This window comes from Oncorhynchus gorbuscha, linkage group LG09 (assembly GCF_021184085.1).
Source record: "Oncorhynchus gorbuscha isolate QuinsamMale2020 ecotype Even-year linkage group LG09, OgorEven_v1.0, whole genome shotgun sequence".
Classification (NCBI taxonomy): domain Eukaryota; kingdom Metazoa; phylum Chordata; class Actinopteri; order Salmoniformes; family Salmonidae; genus Oncorhynchus; species Oncorhynchus gorbuscha.
In genome coordinates, this window is record NC_060181.1 from 51,245,741 (window position 1) to 51,271,671 (window position 25,931).

Genomic DNA, 25,931 nt, shown 5'->3' on the forward strand with positions numbered 1-25,931 from the left:
TGCAGATCCAAGAGGGTTACGACTGTTCAGATTGAGACTGATATGAGGTAATGATTAATAAGTGACTGTTATTGATATGTAACTTATCTTACAGAGTTTAATTTGGGAGATGGTAACTCGTTAAACATTTTCTTCCGTGGTGCCCAAATTACTAATGAGTTAATTGTTACATTATTATTTTAATTGGGTAACAATTAAACATAGTTATTTTGATTTGTTTAACACTTTTTTTGCTTACTACATGATTCCATATGTGTTATTTCATAGTTTTGTTGTCTTCACTATTATTTTACAATGTAAAAAATAAAGAAAAACCCTGGATTGAGTAGGTGTGTCCAAACTCTTGACTGGTACTGTATATAATTATAGAACTCAGTCAGGCTTTTCATTTACTCTGATCTAGGATCAGCTTCCCCTCCCCAATCCTAACCTTGCAAAACTAATGGAAGATCAGCTTCTCTGGGGGCAACTTCACCCTATACCCTCTCCTCTCTCCTCCCAGAGCTGGCCGGAGGACGCGCTGCAGGCGGTGGCCTCACGGTTCCTGGAGGACATCGAGATGACAGACGAGTCACGGATGGGCTGCATTAACATGTGCAAGAGCTTCCACACATCCACCATCGAGCTGTCGTCCTGTTTCCTGTCCGAGCTGCAGCGCCATAACTATGTCACGCCCACCTCCTACCTGGAGCTCATCTCCACCTTCAAGGCCCTGTTGGAGAAGAAGAGAGCGTAAGAAACAGTCAAAACAAGAAGGCTGTTTCTCAATCCACAAGGACGCTTCCCTTTGAGGCAGGTAGCCAACAGGCAGCTGCCTTTGGATTGAGAAACAGTCGACATCTTTACCCCCAAAATATGTGGCTTTTCATTTATTTATAGCCTGGTCCCTGATCTATTTGGGTTGTGTAGCCAACACCTGTGGTTGTTGGCAAGAGAGCACTAAACAGATCTGAGTCAATGTTAGTAATTTTTAATATAGATGCAAGAGATTTTGATATTATGCCAGTGGTTATGAATATATTACTACCCATTAAACTGACATTATTAAGCTTAAACACCCAACACTCTCTGCATCCACAGAGAAGTAATGAAGCTGAAGCGCCGCTATGAAGTGGGCTTGGAGAAGCTGGAGTCTGCAGCCGCCCAGGTAGCCACCATGCAGGTGGAACTGGAGGCCCTGCAGCCGCAGCTGCGTGTGGCCAGCAAGGAGGTGGATGAGATGATGGTGGTGATTGAGCACGAGTCGGTGGAGGTTGCCAAGACGGAGAAGGTGGTGAAGGTGGATGAGGCGGTGGCCAACGAACAGGCCATGGCGGCCAAGGCCATCAAAGACGAGTGCGACGCCGACCTGGCCATCGCCATGCCCATCCTGGAGTCAGCCCTGTCCGCTCTGGACACACTAACCAACCAGGTTTGAAAACGATTGGGAGATTGCTTTACATTGACTTTATAGTCCAATCTCCAATGGACTTGTCTTCTGCTTTATCCCAACCCCTCTCAGAATTCAGCCTTTGCCCACACCCCTTCCAAAATAATGCAGGATATTTTGAGAATCATGTGCATAGCCTAAATCTCTCATAAACATTAAAAGCACCCAAAAATGTGCACATGCACAAACAAAGTTCAGCCCTAGGTGACTGTGATTGTTTGCCCCTTTGTCTAGGACATCACAGTGGTCAAGTCCATGAAGAGCCCTCCACCGGCGGTCAAGCTGGTGATGGAGGCCATCTGCATCTTGAAGGGCCTGAAGCCGGACCGCATCCCTGACCCCTCGGGCTCCGGCAAGAAGGTGGAGGACTTCTGGGGCCCGGCCAAGAAGCTCCTTGGAGACATGAAGTTTCTTCAGAGCCTTCACGAGTATGACAAGGAAAACATCCCACCCCACCTCATCGCCATTATCCGCAAACAGTACATCACCAACCCAGACTTTGTCCCAGAGAAGATCCGTACCGCCTCCACGGCCGCCGAGGGGCTGTGCAAGTGGGTGCGCGCCATGGAATCCTACGACAAGTGAGTAACGTGTAGAGCTGTGTAAGAAGAATTGTGATCACATTGAAGAGTACAGTACAATATAGTCTATTATTGAATCTCACAAAGATACTGAGTTGTTTTATTGAAGTACATTGAAATAAGCCTTGGTGGTTATTATTAGAAAATGTTAAGTTACATTTCCTGAATGGAACCCCAACCTATATATTCTCTCCTCCTCTCGCTCAGAGTGGCCAAAGTGGTGGCCCCTAAGAAGGAGAAGCTATCTCAGGCCGAGGGGGAGCTGAAGGTGGCCATGGAGAGCCTGCGTAAAAAACAGGCTGCCCTCAAAGAGGTCCAGGACAAACTGGCAAAGCTGCAGCAGACACTGGAGGCCAACAAGAACAAGAAGGCTGAACTAGAGAATCAGGTCAGTGGGGTTAGGCGCAAATTACAGAGGTGACCATCATCTCCTTCAATACACCAGCCAGCTCTGGTTAGCAGCTAATCACTTCCTTTCAAATATGTACATAATGGTTTAAGACCAAAATACAAATGTATCAGTATTTGTTTTAGTATTACATCCATTAATCTAATGGAATATATAGTTGAAGTCGGAGGTTTACACCATACAGCTGGCGACCGAATTCAGCATGCATGCGCCTGGCCCGCCACATGGAGTCGCTAGAGCGCGGCGGGACAAGGACATCCCGAGCCAGCCAAGCCCTTCCTTAACCCGGACGATGCTAGGCTAATAGTGCGCTGCCTCATGGGTCTCCTGGTCGCAGGCGGCTGCGACACAGCCTGGAATCGAACCCGGGTCTGTAGTGACATTAGACTGCTGTGTCACTCGGGAGGACCCTGAATTGTTTTAAAGTGTAATTTTCAAATGAGTTCTATAGCTCTCTCCCTGTTGGCACTTGCTTAACACGATTTGTGGTAGCTCGACTTATTGGCAGAATTTTTGGCAATAATTCTTCCCAATTTTAACATTTGCTTTAAGAGCTTATACAGTGCATTTGGAAAGTATTCAGATCCCTTGGCTTTTTCCACATTTTGTTGTTTACAGCCTTATTTCAATATGGATTCAATTAAAGCAATTCCTCATCCATCTACACACAATTCCTCATAATGACAAAGCGAAAAAACGGTTTATATATTTTGTATTTTTGTAATTACATAAGTATTTAGACCCTTTGCTATGAGTCTCTAAATGTAGCTCAAGTGCATCCTGTTTCCATTGATCATCCTTCAAATGTTATTACATCTTGGTTGGAGTCCACCTGTGGTAAATTCAATTGACTGGACATGATTTGAAAAGGTGCACACACACCAGTCTATATAAGGTCCCACAGTTAACAGTGCATGTCAGAGCAGAAACCAAGCCATGAGGTCAAAGGAATTGTCCGTAGTGCTCTGAGACAGGATTGTGTCTTGGCACAGATTTGGGGAAAGGTACCTCTTGAACACCAAAAGACCAACAATCATATAGGGGCTATCCCAGGCTATCGGAGTAGATGCAAGTACTCTAATATAGTTTTATCTATTTTCATTTAAACTTTCTCAACATGAAAAGTAAACATACTAAGCTAAAACGGTAGAATTAAATAGCTATCAATCGACAATAATTTATTGAACTGTTATTTTTCAAATCTCTTCCAAAAGTAACTCCTATGAACAAATGTTTGGAATGATACTGAGTGTCATTGTTGAGTGTCCTTATTAAGTAAATTGTTGGTAAAGCCTGCCTTCAATCATTCAATCAAAACAAGATGATAATTGTATTTTTATGGTGTAGTAGCCTCTGCTTTAAACAGGGCCATGTTCATGTTCAGTACAGATGAAACGAGCCGTTTTGAAACAGTGAAGGTTCTACCCAAACTATTTCAAAACGTTTTCCCATTTAGTGACTACTGATTGCGACACGGACGGGTAATTTTACAAATCCTCAGCCTTGTCCTTGCCTTCTCGACCTCTAGGTGAAATTGTGCAGCAAGAAGCTGGAGAGAGCTGAGCAGCTGATTGGTGGGCTGGGTGGCGAGAAGACTCGCTGGAGCGAGACAGCCTTTAACCTTGGGGACCTCTACACCAACCTGACAGGGGACATCCTCATTTCGTCAGCCATCGTAGCTTACCTGGGGGCATTCACCTCCAGCTATAGACAGGTAGGTACACAGTGGAGGTACACAGATGCATCATGAAAGACTGGTCCATACTGTAGGTACACACACAAATATACTGGCTCAGAATATACATATTGGTTAAAGTAGGTAAATACAAGGTAGAGACATACAAAGGATATCCTCTTTCATGACATTATCCAGTCAATACAGGAATTGAAAATAATTCCTGGAGAGAAATGCCATGTTCTTTTGAACTACCAGGATATTAAATAGAATTTACTCCAACAATGAAATACAATAATGTAAAGGGTGATATTGGATCCCCGTTGCCATTGTGCAACAGGTCGTACTTGGACATAGAGTTACAGTGACATACAGGTAAAAACTCATAAATGGATATAATGGACATAAATGGATATAAAGGTACGTATATGAACATGCTGCCACATAGAGGGACATAAAGAAATACAGTATACAGCAGAGGTAGATACTGTACGAATTAAAAAAGGTACATACAGGGACATAGAATCAGTTTGCATGTCAGTGAGCACTTGAGAGAGTGTTTATGTCATGTGCATGTTTGACTGTGTGTGTTTTGATGCAGTTGGCCTGTGAGCTTTGATGTGACAAAGACGAGAGGATGCCAGATAGTTTCAATATTTAACTTGTATGCTTTTCTATGATGCTCAAAAGGAACTGCATTAAAGAGTCTCCCTCAAAATGCGTTATTATTGCTCCAGGCTCAGACCGAGGAGTGGATGGAGCTGTGTAAGAGCAGAGACATCCCGTGCTCCAGCAATATGTCCCTGATGAACTCGCTGGGCGAGCCAGTCAAGATCCGCAGTTGGACCATCGCCGGGCTGCCATCGGACAGCTTTTCTGTAGACAATGGTATCATCATCTCGTAAGTCCACAACCTAAACGAACATATTACCTCAGCCACCACTTAGAGTACTTTTAGCAACCCCCTCTGGTGATACATGGCAGCCATTGTATGCCAACAGCCTTGCTCAATAGCACATTGACAGATTTTTCACCTAGTTGGCTCGGGGATTCGAACCAGCAACCTTTCAGTTACTGGCCCAACGCTCTTAACCACAATGTTACGTTTAGGTTACATTTCAATCCCACTCACCATGTTCTGTTACCTAATGCAAGAACCATAGGAAGTCTCTCCTGCTGACTGCCTAGGTAGAGCCACACTCGGGGCTCGCAACTAACTTTTTTCCTCGGATGAACGGATGAGCGTGCTTTGTAATGTTTCTGTAACTATAAATCTATTACTAGTAAAATGTAATGTGGTTTATTGTTTCATTACATTTTTTGCCACAGCAACTCCCGACACACGAAAACTCAATTCCTGGCCGGCAGACCGCAGACAGGCTGGGAGAGAGTAAAATGTGCATTCTAATAGGCCTATTTGCCCAACATTGGAATGATATTCTGATATTATACATTTCCATAACCTAAATAATTACATATGCAATGCCTAGCCAGCAATATCATTGTTTGAAACCTGGACATTTTACATAGCCTCTCTTACCTTGCTTTTAATAGCCTACAGCCAAAATCCGACCATAGACAAGAAGCTAAGATTTCCTGGTACTGTATGCCACTGAAACCAGCATTTAATCTTTCCAAAGGCAGTAAGGCAAAATCCTATTGTTGCATCTTCAGATATTCCTTCTTTCTAAGTCTATACCATTAGGCTGAATATCAGTCTCTGTCGTATTATAAGAAACGCTGGCATCAGATGTGCGTTTGAGAATGGTGTTCTCCAGTAATAGCATTTTGGAACACACGCATATGGCCGAGACGAGTGAACACATTGCTGCGCTTGTAATGTGAATTATTCATAGTTTATCAACTTTTAAGCTACAGTTGAAGTCGGAAGTTTACATACACCTTAGCCAAATACGTTTAAACTCAGTTTTTCACAATTACAGAAATGTATTCTAGTAAAAAATCCCTGTCTTAGGTCAGTTAGGGTGAACACTTTATTTTAAGAATGTGAAATGTCAGAATAATGGTAGAGAATTATTTATTTCAGCTTTTATATCTTTCATCATGTTCCCAGTGGGTCAGAAGTTTACATACACTCAATTAGTATTTGGTAGCATTCCCTTTAAATTGTTTAAATTGGGTCAAATGTTTCAGGTAGCCTTCCACAAGCTTCCCACAATAAGTTGGGTGAATTTTGGCCCATTCCTCCTGACAGAGCTGCTGTAACTGAGTCAGGTTTGTAGGTCTCCTTGCTCTCACACACTTTTTCAGTTATGTCCACATTGTCTATAGGATTTAGGTCAGGACTTTGTGATGGCCACTCCAATACCTTGACTTTGTTGTCCTTAAGCCATTTTGTCACAACTTTAGAAGTTTGCTTGGGGTCAATGTCCATTTGGAAAACCCATTTGCGACCAAGCTTTAACTTCCTGACTGATGTCTTGAAATATTGCTTCAATATATTCACATACTTTTCCTTCCTCATGATTTTGTGAAGTGCACCAGTCTCTCCTGCAACAAAGCACCCCCACAACATGATGCTGCCACCCCCGTGCTTCAAGGTTGGGATGGTGTTTTTTGGCTTGCAAGCGTCCCCCTTTTTTTCTCCAAACATAACAATGGTCATTATGGCCAATCAGTTCTATTTTTGTTTCATCAGACCAGAGGATATTTCTCCAAAAAGTATGATCTTTGTCCCCATGTGCAGTTGCAAACCGTAGTCTTTTCAAACTGTAGCTTTTTCATGCCGGTTTTGGAGCAGTGGCTTCTGCCTTGCTGAGCGGCAGGTTATGTCGATATAGGACAGGTTTTACTGTGGATATAGATACTTCTGTACCTGTTTCCTCCAGCATCTTCACAAGGTCTTTTGCTGTTGTTGTTGGATTGATTGCACTTGCACTTTTCACACCAAAGTACGTTCATCTCTAGGAGACAGAACGCATCTCCTTCTTGAGCGATATGACGGCTGCGTGGTCTTATGGTGTTGAAACTTGCGTACTATTGTTTGTACAGATGAACGTGGTACCTTCAGGCGTTTGGAAACTGCTCCCAAGGATGAACCAGACTTGTGGAGGTTTACAATTTTTCTTCTGAGGTCTTGGCTGATTTCTTTAGATTTTCCCATGATGTCAAGCAAAGAGCCACTGAGTTTGAAGGTAGGCCTTGAAATACATCCACAGGTACACCTCCAATTGACTCAAATGATGTCAATTAGCCTATCAGAAGCTTCTAAAACCATGACATAATTTCTGGAATTTTCCATGCTGTGTAAGGCATAGTCAACTTAGTGTATGTAAACGTCTGACCCACTGGAATTGTGTTACAGTCAATTATACAATTAAATAATCTGTCTGTAAACAATTGTTGGAAATATGACTTGTGTCATGCACAAGTAGATGTCCTAACCGACTTGCCAAACTATACTTTGTTATAGTTTGTTAACAAGAAATTTGTGGAGTGGTTGGCAAATTTGTTTTAATAACTTCAACCTAAGTGTATGTAAACTTCTGACTTCAACTGTAAATGTTGTGATCTGTTTCAACCTTGTCTTTGTGTTTAAACATTTTAGTATCGAACCACTGTTATATATTTTTCTGGCTTATCGTCCCTCATCTGTCCCAACATCTGTTTTGAACCATCCCAGGCATAATTTTTATCGTCCCCAGAATGACGGGACTCCTTTAATTTTGAGCCCTGGCCACACTGTCCTCCCAGTGTGAGTGTGTGTGTGCCTGCCGTGTGTGTCATGTATCAATTGTGCCTTACTGTTCTCTTTGTGTGTGTGTGTGTGTGTGTGTGTGTGTGTGTGTGTGTGTGTGTGTGTGTGTGTGTGTGTGTGTGTGTGTGTGTGTGTGTGTGTGTGTGTGTGTGTGTGTGTGTGTGTGTGTGTGTGTGTGTGTGTGTGTGTGTGTGTGCAGCAATGCCCGAAGGTGGCCCCTGATGATCGACCCCCAGGGCCAGGCAAACAAGTGGGTAAAGAACATGGAGAAGGCCAACTGTCTGCACATCATCAAACTGAGCGACGGAGACTTTGTGCGCACCCTGGAGAACTGCATCCAGTTTGGCACACCAGGTGAACTCCCATAGCCTAGCATCCAAACTATATTGTGAAGTGGAACTATGGTTAAACTGAGCACATGAGTTTGGATGCCAGACTAAAACTACTAGCCTGTGGTTGGTGCAGTACTTCTGGTCACCTGAAGGGGTCTCCCTTCACCACAATAACAGAAACAGATGTGAATCTGTATTCAGGATCAGAGAACACAGAAATGTGATGTCAAATAAAATAAAATAAAATATATTTGTCAAATACACATGGTTAGCAGATGTTAATGCGAGTGTAGCGAAATGCTTGTGCTTCTAGTTCCGACAATGCAGTAATAACCAACGAGTACTTTTTATAATGATTCATGTGGTTTTTCATCTGTTTGATTCAATTGTTCACAATAACAAACAAACAAGCTTTTACCAATCCAGTAGCTCTTGTAGTGGCATAGGCTGTGAGAGCGATACAAAGCATAAATATAAAAACAAAGCCCAACTCGGGTTATCTGTCAGGTCAATATGTACTTGCAGACAACGGGAACAGCATTTACAAGTGCTGTGTCCTTGTATTTGGTATTGATATTTTTTGGTATTTTATTTGGATCCCCATTAGCTGTTGCAATAGCAGCAGCTACTCTTCCTGGGGTCCACACAAAACATGAAACATGACATAATACAGAACTTTAATAGACAAGAATGGCTCGAGGACAAAACTACATCAATTTAAAAAACACGCGTGGCCTACATATCAATTCAAAGGGTAAAAATAGGACAAATAGTCTAGAGAGAAACAGAACTGTGTGTTATGTTCGCCTCCTGTTTGCTCCCCCGATATATTGCTTTTCACATATGCATTTCACTGTAAATGCCCATTCTATATCACTCATTTATCTGCTCAGTATTTTTTAACAAAGCCCTGCTGTTTCTCAGTGCTCCTGGAGAACATTGGTGAGGAGCTGGATGCCATTCTGGAGCCTCTGCTGCTGAAGCAGACCTTCAAGCAGGGCGGTGCCATCTGCATCCGCCTGGGAGACTCCACTATCGAGTATGCCCCAGACTTCCGTTTCTACATCACCACCAAGCTCCGCAACCCCCACTACCTGCCCGAAACTTCTGTTAAGGTTAGACTACCATAGAACGCACACACACACACACACACACACACACACACACACACACACACACACACACACACACACACACACACACACACACACACACACACACACACACACACACACACACACACACACACACACACACACACACACACACACACACACACACACACACACACAGACGCGCAACACACACAGAGAGGAGGGAAGAACATATGCACACTCACACACACGCAAACACTCACACACACACAAACTGATTTGTAAACATGCCTCCGTTATACTTTATTGTTGAAGTTTGATGCATTGCAAAATAATTTTAATTACAGATGCTGTCAAATATACAGTATTGGCACCCTAGCACAATTCAGTATTTCTTATAAAATAAGTTAATATAATAAGAAATGTTTGGTGTTCACACATATTTGTTTGATTTTCAACGGCACAGGACCCCAAAAAAACATTAAAAACTGAAATGTATATGTTTAAAAGAGGAAACAGATCATTCTGCTCTCCATTGTAAAATGCAACTGTATTTGATAATATTTGTAAGTAGGATAATTCATCCCTTTTTTAATACAATGAAATACAACACAACAGTTGCAAGGCTTCAACAACACAACTTGCAAGGCTTCATTTCAAAGTGAGGCCTCGCGAACACTTCTACCTCCTTAGAACGACGACACCTTTTGCAGCACAAGACTTCTGCATAGACTCTGTTCTTCCCCATATGTGACTTTACAGTATGTGTGTTGCTATCCATAGCCGAGCAGGTGTAAGTTTCTTCTAATGAGCCTTTACTGCTCATTCACGCTTCCCGGAGCTCACTGGCATGCAGATGCACAATCTTTTGCTGTCTGTGCTAAGTGAAGTGAAAATGATACAATGCAGAATTATAGGGGAGTCTGGCTATACCTTTCTCCTCCCCATGTAGTCTTTAGAAACTGTATCTGCTCCATACAAAATGGCTGAGCATCGTCGTAGCATTGGAGCATAGTCTATGATTATAATAGGCCTCTTATTTTAAAATGAAAATTGTAACATTCAGACTTTGAAATGATGTTCTACACATCAAATATGGTACTGCTCTTAGAACAAAGCTGTGCACCAGATCCACTCTACTTAATAATTGCAGTGCTTTTCAGACAGAGTTTCAGACAGCTGCTGCGAAAGTATGATATCTCTCTCAAAGAGGGAAGGGAGTGAAGATTACAGCGAGTTACGCACTGCAGTTTCAGGGTCACAGCACTTGAGCAAAGATGCATTTACCCCCCAAAACACATCAGCCAATCACTCAATATTGTCCCATTTAACAAAGCAACACCAATACAAGCAAGTGAGTGTGTGTGTCCTCGGGCAGGCCCCCAGAAAAAGCAATTTTCTGAAAATGCACAATAAAGTGAATTGCATTAGGGAGAAAAAAAGGCATTACCAAGGTTCGCATTTCAAGCATCTATTTGCAGGGCCACCCGCCTGTTTTTTATAGGCCCCCATTAAATAGATTCAGCTCGTTTTTTACGACCACACTTTTTCCTGACAGCCTACAGTACACTCTCATGATAGGCTCTCATTCTTCCCATCAAGCCATATCTGAAGCACAATACCTCCAATCGGAGCAGGCCCAGCTCCGGTGCCAGAACTGATCAGTTCGATGGGCCTTTGTTTAGTTTCTCAGAATCATAACAACAAAACAAAAAAAAAATGGTTAATCATAAAAATCTGAAGTAAAATGATACAATGCTAAAAGTAAAAATGCAACTATGGAGGGAGCACTAGCCTCTGCCATTTGGACACATTGATACACGATTATCCATTGGCAGCTAAAGAAACGAGCGCATAGAACTCAGTGATAGCCTATAGGCAAATGCAGGAGTAACGCTATAACTTAATTATCAACTAAAATACATAGGCCTACAGCCGACAAGTAAAAACAGTAGAAAATATTTCACAATCATCTCTCTACTCCGCCTGTCTGCCTCCCTTTCTTTCTGTCTTGACTTGAGCTATTGCTAGTGAAGCTCAACATTGTATCAAATCATGAACTGTTTCGGCCTGAAGCTGTAGCCAGCAAACTTGCAACATTGTATCAAATAGCCTATTCACGCACCAGTGAGCTAGGGACAAACAGCAGTTTTTTTATGATGTTTTCACTGGATATAGGGAGATCAGATCATGATGTTTTGCTCTTTCACACCAAGGCTTGATAAAGGAGAAGATGGCACCGAAGAACATTGCTGACATTTTACATTCTCCCAAACAACTGTGCTATTTTGTTCATTTTTTTGTGTAACTTATTTTTTCACTTATTGTGTACATCTCTTCTGACCAAAAATAACTTCTGGATATCAGAACAGCGATTACTCACTGCGGACTGAAATAAACCTTTTCCTTTAATGAGTCCAACAAGAATGATATCCTGCTTTCACTGGACCAGGCCCAGATCCACGCCTTTTGCGTGAAGAAAAAATGCAGGAAAAGGGGCCGCAGATCAGGCTGCCTTCTGAGAATCCGTAGGCAAGCGAGTAAACTCCCACTGCCATCTATTATTTTTACTAACGTGCAATCATTGGAAAATGAAATTGATGACCTACAATTAAGATTGTTCTACCAACGGGACCTCAAAAACTGTATCATCTTATGTTTCACCGAGACGTGGCTGAACAACGATGCGGACAATATAGAGCTAGCCGGGTTTTCCGTGCACTGGCGGAACAGAAACGCTACCGCAAGTTAAGACAAGGGGTGTGTGTATATTTGTCAGTAACAGCTGGTGCGCGCTGTCTGATATTAAAGAAGTCTCAAGGTATTGCTCGCCTGAGTTAGAGTACCTTATGATAAGCTGTAGACCACACTACCAAGAGAGTTCTCATCTATGTTATGTGTAGCCGTCTATTTACCACCACAGAACAAAGCTGGCACTAAGACCACTCTCAAAAAACTCTATAAGGCCATAAACAAAGAAGAAAATGCTCACCCAGAAGTGGCGCTCCTAGTGCCGGGGACTTTAATGCAGGCAAACTTAAATCATTATTACCAAATATTTACCAGCATGTCACATGTGCAACCAGAGAAAAATAAATCCTAGACCACCTTTACTCCACACACAGAGATGCATACAAAGCTCTCTCCCGCCCTCTATTTGGCAAATCTGACCATAATTATATCCTCCTTATTCCTGTTTACAAGCAAAAAACTAAAGCAGGAAGTACCAGTGACTCGCTCAATATGGAAGTGGTCAGATGACTCAGATGACACCACCTCAGTCATCGGATTCATCAATAAGTGCACCGACGATGTCGTCCCCACAGTGACTGTACGTACATATCCCAACCAGAAGCCATGGATTACAGGCAACATCCGTATCGAGCTAAAGGCAAGAGCGATGAAACGGCTTATAGGGAGGAGATCAGAGAACTGGAAGTGTGGTGCCAGGACAACAACCTGTCCCTCAACGTGAGCAAGACAAAGGAGCTGATGGTGGACTACAGGAAAAGGCAGGCCGAATATGCCCCCAGTAACATCGAAGGGGCTGTAGTAGAGCAGGTCGAGAGTTTCAAGTTCCTTGGTGTCCACATTACCAACAAACTATCATGGTCCAAACATATCAAGACAGTCGTGAGGCATGCACGACAAAACTTTTCCCCCTCAGGAGACCCTGATCCTCAAAAGGTTATACAGCTGCACCATGGAGAGCATCCTGACGGGTTGCATCACCCTCTATGGCAACTGCTCAGCATCTGACCGTAAGGCGCTACAGAGTGTTGTGTGTACGGCCCAGTACATCACTGGGGCCAAGCTTCCTGCCATCAAGGACCTATACAATAGGCAGTGTCAGATGAAAGCCCATAAAATTGTCAGACTCCAGTCACCCAAGTTATAGACGGTTTTCTCTGCTACCGGAAGGCAAGAGGTACCGGAGCGCCAAGTCTAGGATCAAAAGGCTCCTCAACAGCTTCTACCCCTTAGCCATAAGACTTCTGAACAATTAATAAAATCGCCACTGGACAATTTACATTGAACCTCCCTCCCTTTTGTACACTGCTGCAACTCGCTTTTTATTATCTCTGCATAGTCACTTCACCTCTAGCTACATGGCGCCGACAGAGATGGGTGCCTCGCTTTGCGTTCTAAGGAAACTATGCAGTATTTTGTTCTTATTTCTTAACCCAGGAAATATTAAGTCTTATTACATACAACCGGGAAGAACTGTTGGATTTAATAGCAACGTCAATATTACGACCAGTAATATGATTTTCCCGAAGCGGATCCTCTGTTTGGACTCAGTAGACCACCCAAAACACCGGAGCCGCAGAAGGGGCAGACGCAGCGGTCTTCTGGTCAGGGTACTTAGACGGGCACAACGCTCACTTTTCCCGAGTATACTTCTCGCCAATGACCAGTCTCTTGACGATAAGATATACGAAATTTGAGCAAGGGGTGCCTTCCAGAGATACATCAGAGATTGTAACATGCTGTTGTTCATGAGTTGTTTCGATGTTGGAAAGAGCTTTCAAATTCTGAGGAACTAACATTCCCAATGGCTGTTAAAAAAAACAGACGTTGTTGACTTACTGTGTGAGGTGAAGAAAAAATGACTGAGAAGCTCAGCTTATTAGTGGTGGACATTGTGAGTTATGCCATCAGAATTTGAACATTGCCAAATGAGCACTTTCCTACTTTTGCACGCAGAAGACCAGGTAGGTCTACTGTTGTGTGCTCCCTCAACATTATTAGGAAAGAGAAACCAGACACATGCTCATTGCTCTCATGGAGTACTCCAAACAAAAGACAATTGAAAAAAATGTCAGAAACTCGTAATGGTTAAGAAATTAACCAAAACTTGTTTCTCGCAAGTGTGGCATGTTGTGATCTCCACAAACAATGTTTCCAATCCGAGAATGAGAATGGTAAATCACTGTAATTAACCTTTCTGGCGCAGGCGTTCCGCTAGCGACCCACCTCGACAACATCCGGTGAAATTGCAGAGAGCCAAATTCAAAATACAGAAATAGTCATAATGAACATTCATAAAAAATACAAGTGTTACACATTAGCTTAAAGATGAACTTCTTATTAATCCAGCCGCTTTGTCAGATTTCAAAAAGGCTTTAAGGCAAAAGCATACCATGCGATTATCTGAGGACACCGTTCCGCTTACAAAAGCATACAAACATTTTACAACCAAGTAAAGGAATTACAAAAGTTAGAAATAGTGATAAAAATAATCACTTACCTTTGAAGATCTTCATATGGTTACAGTCACAAGAGTCCCAGTTACACAATAAATGTTAGTTTTGTTCGATAAAGTCCCTCTTTATATCCTAAAAACTCTGTTTTGTTGGCGTGTTTTGTTCAGTAATCCACTGGCTCCAAGGCGGTCAATTCACGCAGCAGAATATATCCTAATAAAGTATAGTTCGCCGAAACATGTCAAACAATGTTTATAATTAATAATTCCTCAGGTTGTCAATTGTCTAAATAATCAACTATTTAAACCGGACAATAGCGTATTCAATAGAAAGGAAAAACAACGAAGGGCGTGTATTCGGTCATGCGTGCAAACCAGCTCTGCGTTCTTCCTCAGTCCACTGAGAGAAAGGTCTCATTCTTCTTCCTTTTTCAGAAAACAAGCCTGAAAAAATGTCTAAAGACTGTTGACATCTAGTGGAAGCCATAGGAACTGCAATCTGGGTCCTAACCCAATAGATACTCTATAGGCATTCAATTGAAAATACCCAAATAAAAAAATTCCTACTTCCTGGATGGATTTTCCTCAGGTTTTTGCCTGCCATATCAGTTCTGTTATACTCACAGACATAATTTAACCGTTTTGAAAACTTTAGAGTGTTTCTTATCCAAATCTACCAATTATATGCATATCCTAGCTTCTGGGCCTGAGTAACAGGCAGTTTACTTTGGACATGCTTCTCATCTAAATGTCAAAATACTGCCCCCAAGCCATAAGACGTTTTAATACATGCATTAACAGAAATTAATGTAACCAAACGACGGGTGATTAACAGTATATGTACTAGGCCTACTGGTGACCTAGGTAATGGAGAATTGATTTAAAAAAATAAACAACCAAAGGGCAAACAATTCACACAATGAAACAATGAATACACAATAATTAGGCCTGCCTACTTGGTTGGATAATAATCGCAGTTGAAAAAAAAAACATAAACTCATTTAGGTCTACTGGAACATGACAGCCAGTCAAAGGTAGGCTACCTCTTTTTGAACTACTTCATTGATTTATTGAAATGACCTTAGCATTTCTGTTGTCAATACTGCGACCACAATACAGTAGCCTAGTAGTAGCTACAGTAGCCTAGTAGTTGAAAATTGGCTGTGGTGCTGAAATGTGGAGACGAGGGCCTTGTTAGTTGGCTAGCTTGTCCAAGGAGTTTTCTAGGCACAGACCATGGAATGTTTTCTAAGATGAGACCATGGCAGCTAGCATTCGGGAAGTATCCAGACCTCTTGACTTTTTCCACATTTTGCTACATTACGGCCTTATTCTAAAATGAAGAAGTTTGGAACCACCAAGACTCTTCCTATAGAGCTCTCCCCAGTCAAACTGAGCAATCGGGGGAGAAGGGCCTTGGTCAGGGAGGTGACAAGGAACCTGATGGTCACTCTGACAGGGCTCTAGAGTTGGTTGTCCTTCTGGAAAGTTATCCCATCTATGCAGCACTCCACCAATCAGGCCTTTTATGGCCAGACGGAAACCACTCTTCAGTAAAAGGTACAAGATTCTCTGGTTTGATGAAACAAAGATCGAACACTTTGGCCTGAATGCCAAGCGTCAGTCTGGTGAAACCTGGCACCATCCCTACAGTGAAGCATGGTGGTGGCAGCATCATGCTGAGGGGATATTTGTCAGCTGCAGAGACTGGGAGACTAATCAGGATCGAGGCAAAGATGTACAGAGAGATCCTTGATGAAAACCTGCTCTAGAGCACTCAGGACCTCAGACTGGGAGAAGTTCCACCTTCCAACAGGACAATGACCCTAACCACGCAGACAAAACAATGCAGGAGTGGCTTCGGGACAAGTCTCTGAATGACCTTGAGTGGACCAGCCAGAAACCAGACTTGAACCCAATCGAACATCTCTGGAGAGACCTGAAAATAGCTGTGCAGAGAAGAATGGCATAAACTCCTCAAATACAGGTGTGCCAAGCTTGTAGCGTCATACCCAAGAAGTCTTGAAGCTGTAATCATTGCCAAGGGTTCTTCAACAAAGTACTGAGTAAATGGTCTGAATACTTATGATACTTGTGGTAAATGTGATATGTGTTTTTTATTTTCTATAAATTAGCAAACATTAAAAAAACATTGTGTTTTCTCATTATGGGGTATTGTGTGTAGATTAACGAGGGAAAAAAACAACAGTTTAATACATTTTAGAATAAGACTGTAATGGTAACAAAATGTGGAAAAAGTCAAGCGGTCTGAATACTTTCCGAATGCACTGTACGTTCCCTGTCAGTAGTCTTTTGGATGTATGGGTAGGCTACTCCCGTGGATAGGCATTGAGTTGGACAGATACATTTTTTTATTGAATGAATATCCCCTGATCAATCCATCCCTATGTTTTTTTATTTTTTGTTGTAAAATTACTGTGTTATTATTATGATTTTACAGCTGTTGTGATCAGCATATTTCATTGATGAATAGGCTTTGCAAATCACCTTGTCACCTATTCATCTCTATTGACATGGACTGTGGATCTGTAAATTATTTATCCAAAACATTGTAACATCTAATTTGTGTGCTGGTATATTGTGTCAGAATCTTCTAAATAAAAATTGTAAGAACATTTTGTTGCAAAATAATTTCATAGGATAGCTACATGTGCACAATGTTTGCAGTGCCAGTGTTATGCTGGTGAATGAGGACCCAAAAGCGACTTAACGAAAACAGAGTCTTTATTCCAGTATATGACAAAAGTAATAATCCTGGATATATCAAGGAGAAAACAAAACAGGAAAAACTGAAATCCACTCGTAGTTGCGAGGACTGACTGGAGACTCGACCATAGACTGCAGGTTGCTTCGGGAAGGCACCGACCGTAGCAGACTAAGACACCTGCTCATACGCAGCATCTGAAGAAGATAAAACACGACAGGGCGAGACAAGGACACAGAACAGCGAACATTATACAAGGATCCGACAAGGACAGAAGCGGAAAACAGAGGGAGAAATAGTGGCTCTAATCAGAGGGCAAAATAGGGGGCAGGTGTGAAAAGAGTAAATGAGGAACAGCTGGGAGCAGGAACGGAACGATAAGGAGAGAGAGCGAGAGAGGAAGAGAGAGAGGGGAAGAGAGGGATAGAAAGAGGGAAAGAACCTAATGAGACCAGCAGAGGGAAACGAATAGAAGGGAAGCACAGAGACAAGACATGATAACCAATGACAAAACATAACAGTACCCCCCCACTCACCGAGCGCCTCCTGGCGCACTCGAGGAGGAACCCTGGCGGCAACGGAGGAAATCATCAATCAGCGAACGGTCCAGCACGTCCCGAGATGGAACCCAACTCCTCTCCTCAGGACCGTAACCCTCCCAATCCACTAAGTACTGGTGACCACGTCCCCGAGAACGCATGTCCATGATCTTTCGTACCTTGTAAATAGGTGCGCCCTCGACAAGGACTGGGGGGGAGGGAAGACGAACGGGGGCGCGAAGAAAGGGCTTGACACAGGAGACATGGAAGACAGGGTGGACGCGACGAAGATGTCGCGGAAGAAGCAGTCGCACAGCGACAGGATTGACGACCTGGGAGACACGGAACGGACCAATGAACCGCGGAGTCAACTTGCGAGAAGCTGTCGTAAGGGGAAGGTTACGAGTGGAAAGCCACACTCTCTGGTCGCGACAATACCTAGGACTCTTAATCCTACGTTTATTGGCGGCTCTCACAGTCTGCGCCCTGTAACGGCAAAGTGCAGACCTCACCCTCCTCCAGGTGCGCTCACAACGTTGGACAAACGCCTGAGCGGAGGGAACGCTGGACTCGGCGAGCTGGGACGAGAACAGAGGAGGCTGGTACCCCAGACTACTCTGAAACGGAGATAGCCCGGTAGCAGACGAAGGAAGCGAGTTGTGAGCGTATTCTGCCCAGGGGAGCTGTTCTGCCCAAGACGCAGGGTTTCTAAAAGAAAGGCTGCGTAATATGCGACCAATCGTCTGATTGGCCCTTTCTGCTTGACCGTTAGACTGGGGATGAAAACCGGAAGAGAGACTGACGGAAGCACCAATCATACGACAGAATTCCCTCCAAAACTGTGACGTGAATTGCGGACCTCTGTCTGAAACGGCGTCTAACGGGAGGCCATGAATTCTGAACACATTCTCAATGATGATTTGTGCCGTCTCCTTAGCGGAAGGAAGCTTAGCGAGGGGAATGAAATGTGCCGCCTTAGAGAACCTATCGACAACCGTAAGAATCACAGTCTTCCCCGCAGACGAAGGCAGACCGGTAATGAAGTCTAAGGCGATGTGAGACCATGGTCGAGAAGGAATGGGAAGCGGTCTGAGACGACCGGCAGGAGGAGAGTTACCTGACTTAGTCTGCGCGCAGTCCGAACAAGCAGCCACGAAACGGCGCGTGTCACACTCCTGAGTAGGCCACCAAAACCGCTGGCGAATAGAAGCAAGTGTACCCCGAACGCCGGGGTGGCCAGCTAACTTGGCAGAGTGAGCCCACTGAAGAACAGCCAGACGAGTAGAAACAGGAACGAAAAGAAGGTTACTAGGACAAGCGCGCGGCGACGCAGTGTGAGTGAGTGCTTGCTTAACCTGTCTCTCAATTCCCCAGACAGTCAACCCGACAACACGCCCATCAGGAAGAATCCCCTCGGGATCGGTAGAAGCCACAGAAGAACTAAAGAGACGGGATAAGGCATCAGGCTTGGTGTTCTTATTACCCGGGCGATAAGAAATCACGAACTCGAAACGAGCGAAAAACAACGCCCAACGAGCTTGACGTGCATTAAGTCGTTTGGCAGAACGGATGTACTCAAGGTTCTTATGGTCAGTCCAAACGACAAAAGGAACGGTCGCCCCCTCCAACCACTGTCGCCATTCGCCTAGAGCTAAGCGGATGGCGAGCAGTTCGCGGTTACCCACATCATAGTTGCGTTCCGATGGCGACAGGCGATGAGAAAAATAAGCGCAAGGATGGACCTTATCGTCAGACTGGAAGCGCTGGGATAGAATGGCTCCCACGCCCACCTCTGAAGCGTCAACCTCGACAATGAATTGTTTAGTGACGTCAGGAGTAACAAGGATAGGAGCGGACGTAAAACGCTTCTTGAAGGAGATCAAAAGCTCCCTGGGCGGAACCGGACCACTTAAAGCACGTCTTGACAGAAGTAAGAGCTGTTAGAGGGGCTGCCACTTGACCGAAATTACGAATGAAACGCCGATAGAAATTAGCGAAACCTAGAAAGCGCTGCAACTCACTGACAGCCTGGACTTTAGCGGGATCCATCTGAATGCCTTCAGCGGAAATAACCGAACCGAGAAATGTGACAGAGGAGACATGAAATGCGCACTTCTCAGCCTTCACGTAGAGACAATTCTCTAAAAGGCGTTGGAGTACACGTCGAACGTGCTGAACATGAATCTCGAGTGACGGTGAAAATATCAGGATATCGTCAAGGTAGACAAAAACAAAGATGTTCAGCATGTCTCTCAGTACATCATTAACTAATGCCTGAAAAACAGCTGGAGCATTAGCGAGACCGAACGGCAGAACCCGGTACTCAAAATGCCCTAACGGAGTGTTAAACGCCGTTTTCCACTCGTCCCCCTCTCTGATGCGCACGAGATGTTAAGCGTTACGAAGCTCCAACTTAGTAAAGAACCTGGCTCCCTGCAGAATCTCGAAGGATGACGACATAAGGGGAAGCGGATAACGATTCTTAACCGTTATGTCATTCAGCCCTCGATAATCCACGCAGGGGCGCAGAGTACCGTCCTTCTTCTTAACAAAAAAACCCCCGCTCCGGCGGGAGAGGAAGAAGGCACTACGGTGCCGGCGTCGAGAGAAACAGACAAATAATCCTCGAGAGCCTTACGTTCGGGAGCCGACAGAGAGTATAGTCTATCCCGAGGGGGAGTGGTCTCCGGAAGGAGATCAATACTACAATCATACGACCGGTGAGGAGGAAGGGAGTTGGCTCTGGACCGACTGAAGACCGTGCGCAGATCATGATATTCCTCCGGCACTCCTGTCAAATCACCAGGTTCCTCCTGAGAAGAGGGGACAGAAGAAACAGGAGGGATAGCAGACATTAAACACTTCACATGACAAGAAACGTTCCAGGATAGGATAGAATTACTAGACCAATTAACCGGTTAAGACTCTAGGGGCAGTATTTCATTTTTGGATAAAAAGACGTGCCCGTTTTTAGCGCAATATTTTGTCACGAAAAGATGCTCGACTATGCTTGGAATTGATAGTTTTGGAAAGAAGACACTCTGACGTTTCCAGAACTGCAAAGATTTTTACTGTGGGTGCCTTAGAACAAAACCTACAGGCAAAACCAAGATGTTTGAGCGACCAGGATTCAACAGGATTTCTGATGGCACGTTTTCCATGATCGCCTTATATGGCTGTGAATGCGACAGGAATGAACGGACACTTCCTATCGTTTCCCCAAGGTGTCTGCAGCATTGTGACGTATTTGTAGGCATATCATTGGAAGATTGACCATAAGAGACTACATTTACCAGGGGTCCCGCACGGTGTCTGCGTGGAAATTGGTGCGCAAAAGTCAGGTACCAGTATTTTTCCATCCGAATCTGAGAACAATGCAGGCTTCCAGGAATGGCATTTCAATGAAGAGATATATGACAAAACACCTTGAGGATGGATTCAAACAACGTTTTCCATGTTTCAGTCGATATTATGGAGTTAATTCTGAAAAAAGTTTGACGTGTAGGTGACTGAATTTTCGGTTAGTTTCGGTAGCCAAATGCATAGTAACAAAACGGAACGTTGTGTCCTACACAAGCATCTTTCAGGAAAAACTGGACATCTGCTATGTAACTGAGAGTCTCCTCATTGAAACATCTGAAGTTCTTCAAAGGTAAATTATTTTATTTGATCCCTTTGCTGGTTTTTGTGAATATGTTGCGTGCTAAATGCTAACGCTAAATGCTAAGCTAGCTATCACCACTCTTACACAAATTATTGATTGTCTCTGGTTCTAAAGCATATTTTGAAAATCTGAGACGACAGGATTGTTAAGAAAAGGATAAGCTTGAGGATAGGCATATTTATTTCATTTCATTTGCGATTTTTAGAAATCGCTAACGTTGCGTTATGGTAATGAGCTTGAGGCTATGATTACGCTACCGAATACGGTGTGGGTAGGACTAACAGGTTAATAGAAGGATTATGACATACTAGCCAGGGATGACCCAAAACAACAGGTGTAAAAGGTGAACGAAAAATCAAAAAGGAAATGGTCTCACTGTGGTTACCAGATACTGTGAGGGTTAAAGGTAGTGTCTCATATCTGATACTGGGGAGAAGACTACCATCTAAGGCGAACATGGGCGTGGGCTTCCCTAACTGTCTGAGAGGAATGTCATGTTTCCGAGCCCATGCTTCGTCCATAAAACAACCCTCAGCCCCAGAGTCTATCAAGGCACTGCAGAGGAAGAGAGAGAGGGGAAGAGAGGGATAGAAAGAGAAGAGAGAGAGGGGGAAGAGAGGGATAGAAAGAGGGAAAGAACCTAATGAGACCAGCAGAGGGAAACGAATAGAAGGGAAGCACAGAGACAAGACATGATAACCAATGACAAAACATGACAGCCAGTGCGCACTCAGTGGTTCCCCATGATAACCAATGACAAAACATGACAGCCAGTGCGCACTCAGTGGTTCCCCCAGTGATGTCTCTTCAAATGCACATAAAAAGTAGTTTTAGGGGTGAAATTAGATTACTATTTGTTGTGAATAGGATACTGGGTGGTTGTTGAGTTGTTTTGTAACAGTTGTTTGCCCTGCTAAAATGTTTCATATACACCTTTTAAGCCAGGCCAAAGGAACTGCAGGGAGCACAGATTTGAAAATGATTTGAAAATGGCAGCTCCGGGATTTATACAGGCTTTGAGAGTCTTTACCACCAGCTGAGCAGGCCTTAGCATTAATATAAATTTAATTAGATGCCTGGAGAAGTGCACTCATTTATTAGAGTGGGGAGTAGATACCAAGATATAGGCTTTTAACCTCTCGGATAGTAGGCCCTAAGGACTGGATGTGTGGGTTGAGATGTGCTCACTTCTCTCACTTGTGATAGAGGAAAAAGGCTATTCCTGTAGCTTTAAAAAAATGCTATTACAGTAGCTTAAGGTAAAAGTTACCACTGTGGGATCGATAGTAGTGAAGTGCGAACCATTAAATGAGCACACCTAAAGGAGATATTTTTGTCTCACTCTCACTCTCATGTTAGCAGACGCTCTTATCCGCATGAGCAATTAGGGTTGTTCACCTTGTCGGCTCGGGGATTCGAACCAGCGGCCTCTTAACTGTTAGGCTAACTGCCACCCCACACACTACTGTAAACTCTATAGTGGATGTTTGTCATTTGTGAAGGTTGATGTATTGTGTTTGTTTGCACTGTAGGTGACCCTGCTGAACTTTATGATCACCCCCGAGGGCATGCAGGACCAGCTGCTGGGCATCGTGGTGGCCAGGGAGAGGCCTGACCTGGAGGAGGAGAAACAGGCCCTCATATTGCAGGGGGCCGAGAACAAGAGGTAATGGCTTAGTGCAGGGTTGTCAAGCTTATTCCATGGAGGGCCTAGTGTCTGTTGGTTTTGAGTTTTTTCTTTCAATTAAGACCTAGACAACCAGGTGAGGGGAGCTCCTTACTAACATGTGTCTTAGAGAGAGAGCACATATAAAGATTTGCTTTTGTTTGATAGAAATCTGCATTGCCAAAAGTTAATGTCATAGGCTACGTCACATGATCACCAGAGACGTTTGATTTAAGCAATACCAATAAATAAATCAGTTTAAAAAAGGAAATCATGATCAACAAATGGGGGAGTTCCAATCCTTCAGTCTGTTCAAACAAAGGAACAGGTAGCACAGTAGACTCTGGTACTAATCACATTACCTTTTCACCCCCTCCCCCCAGGCAGCTGCAGGAGATCGAGGACAAGATCCTGGAGGTGCTGTCCTCTTCAGAGGGCAACATCCTGGAGGATGAGACGGCCGTCAAGATCCTCTCCTCGTCTAAGGTTCTGGCCAACGAGATCTCGGAGAAGCAGGCCATCGCCGAGGTGACGGAGGTGAAGATCGACGAGACACGCATGGGTTACACTCCCATTGCTGTGCACTCTGCCATCCTCTTCTTCTCCATCGCAGACTTGGCCAACATTGAGCCCATGTACCAGTACTCGCTCACCTGGTTCATCAACCTCTTCATCGCTTCCATCGACAACTCGGACAAGAGTGACATCCTGGACCAGAGGTAGCTAGCTAAATAGCAAATAGTGATGAAAATATTTTCGGCAGAATACAAATATTGCAGATCGTGTGTTTCTGATTTCCACACATTTTTAGCGTGTCATGTGGATGCTGAAAGTTAGTAAGCGGAAGTATTCCATTGAAGTCAAATGACATTTTTAACATTGTCTAGCATAGGACAAATAAGCTTGAATGTCAGTGCATTCATATACCCTGCATAAATATGGCCCCAAAGAGTGGTGAAAAGGAAATAAAAAGTAGATAAACTACTCATTCAAGTGAGTGAGCTCCCCACCCCTTCCTATCCTTACGGTAAATAATTGGTTGTCTGTTGTCACAGACAAAGACATTGCTGGTTACATAGCTGCAGCTTATTGACACATTACTGTCCAGCCTGGCAGTGTGTTTATGTGACAGCCTTTAAAAGTTGTGAATACTGCTTGCTCCTTTAACCTAAGTGTAAACACTGAATCCAAAATGGACGCCTAATGCACTGACAGACACATCAAAACACACTAGCTCGAAGCAGACTGCAGAACAGGCTACAGTCCTAGAGTCTTGGCAGCCCTTGTTTGAATCAACAAGTATGTTTGATTTAATGCAGTGGCATCACTGAGATTTAATGGCCACTTCATAAGATAAATACAGTAGGGGGGAAGGGGTTCCATCATAACCCACTAAATATATTCTCTGCATAATGAGTAGAAGTGATGGCAGATGAGAATAAACTGTCAATGCAGCATGTAGCCTAACTAATAAATTACTTGTTGCATGTCTGCTGTCAGAGTTTGCACTCCATAATTTGCATGGGCAATGTTTTAGCTCTTGCCAAATGATGGGTTTTTGGTACTGTAGCCACTTTGAATGATTGACAAAGCATTGACTAAGCTGTATCATTGGCTACTGTTAAACCTATAAACCTATGTTTTTTTAGTAGGGACAGATACAAGTAGGCTACATTGACATATTGTAACGAACCGTCAGAAGTGTTGAACCATAGCAGACCTTTGCAGAACATAGTTGTATTTTGTAGTCTATTTTAAAATACCAACTTTTCGAATACTGGAGGTGAGTCAACTATTGGCAACGTTTTCCTTCGATATTCAAATACAGGTCTCAGAAAAACAAATCATATTTTAAAGTATTTGAATATATGCAAGTTATTTGAAAGCAAAACAAATATTTATCTGATGGCTGCCAAATATTTTATGAAGAACCAAAATACAGTTAGTTGAATCAGTCTAAATATATTATAAGCATATGGTTTGGAGGGCTCTTGAATATTAATATAGCCTAGCTAGAATTAAATACATGATGGACGTGAATAACCTCAACATTAGAGTAGACCACTTGCAGCTTCAAAATGACTAACACATACATTTTCATTATGAGTGAGACATAAGGTAACACTTCACATGAAGTCCCTATACATATGTATTAACTTTGCTTAATGCAATAGCAACGTTGTTGTTATATAGGACTTAGGAAATTTATTTAATTGCATAATAACAGAGTTATTACATTATTACAGTGGAATAAGGAACAGTGACTATTTCTTCTGTGTACAGTATTATGTAACAACATGCTCATAAAATGTTGCTCAAAAAGTATATACAGTTTTATTACACATGCATAGCAACAGTTTAATGTTGTGTTACTGAGAATGCTAACAGTAACAAAATATTGCTATTAGGAAACAAAATATCCAGAAACTGCCTTATTGAATCAACTACAACCATGGTAGGTGTAAAATCATGTTAACGTGTATTCTGAGTAAACTATCCCTTTAAAGATGGTATAGTGTTTGAAACAAGAGCACAGCCTTAGATGAACAAAGAGGTTCAAAGTAGTTTTTGCTATCTATCCAACTTGCTGTTTGCAATTGGGTTTGAATTTCTCTGCAGTATTTTCAGGCATCATACAATTAATTGCAGCTTTCGACCTTTTCAGTGTTAGAAGAGTCATACAGTAGTTGAGCGTCACAACTTATTCAAACTTTCAAAATATAATTGGTTAATTGGTTTGAGTTGATTATGATAATTAACATAAATACATTTAGCATCCTAGGCCTCCAAGCATACAAGTATCATGATGTTGGCCTGTTTGGGAGGTTTATGACCCCCATAAATACCTTTCCCCTTTTCTCTCTCTCTCCTCTATAGAGTTGAATTTTGTAAA

The 25,931-nt window shown here is 43.1% G+C and overlaps 1 protein-coding gene across 1 annotated transcript in view; it reads left to right on the forward strand.

The window, feature by feature from the left end:
- The window catches only part of dnah7 (dynein, axonemal, heavy chain 7), a 224,626-nt gene that overhangs the window by 120,596 nt on the left and 78,099 nt on the right, over positions 1–25,931 (forward strand). The window contains 10 exon segments of the mRNA XM_046362668.1: positions 503–732; positions 1,081–1,411; positions 1,664–2,010; positions 2,218–2,398; positions 3,948–4,133; positions 4,832–4,995; positions 8,012–8,166; positions 9,069–9,259; positions 22,905–23,038; positions 23,422–23,757. Coding sequence (XP_046218624.1) covers positions 503–732; positions 1,081–1,411; positions 1,664–2,010; positions 2,218–2,398; positions 3,948–4,133; positions 4,832–4,995; positions 8,012–8,166; positions 9,069–9,259; positions 22,905–23,038; positions 23,422–23,757 — 2,255 coding nt within the window.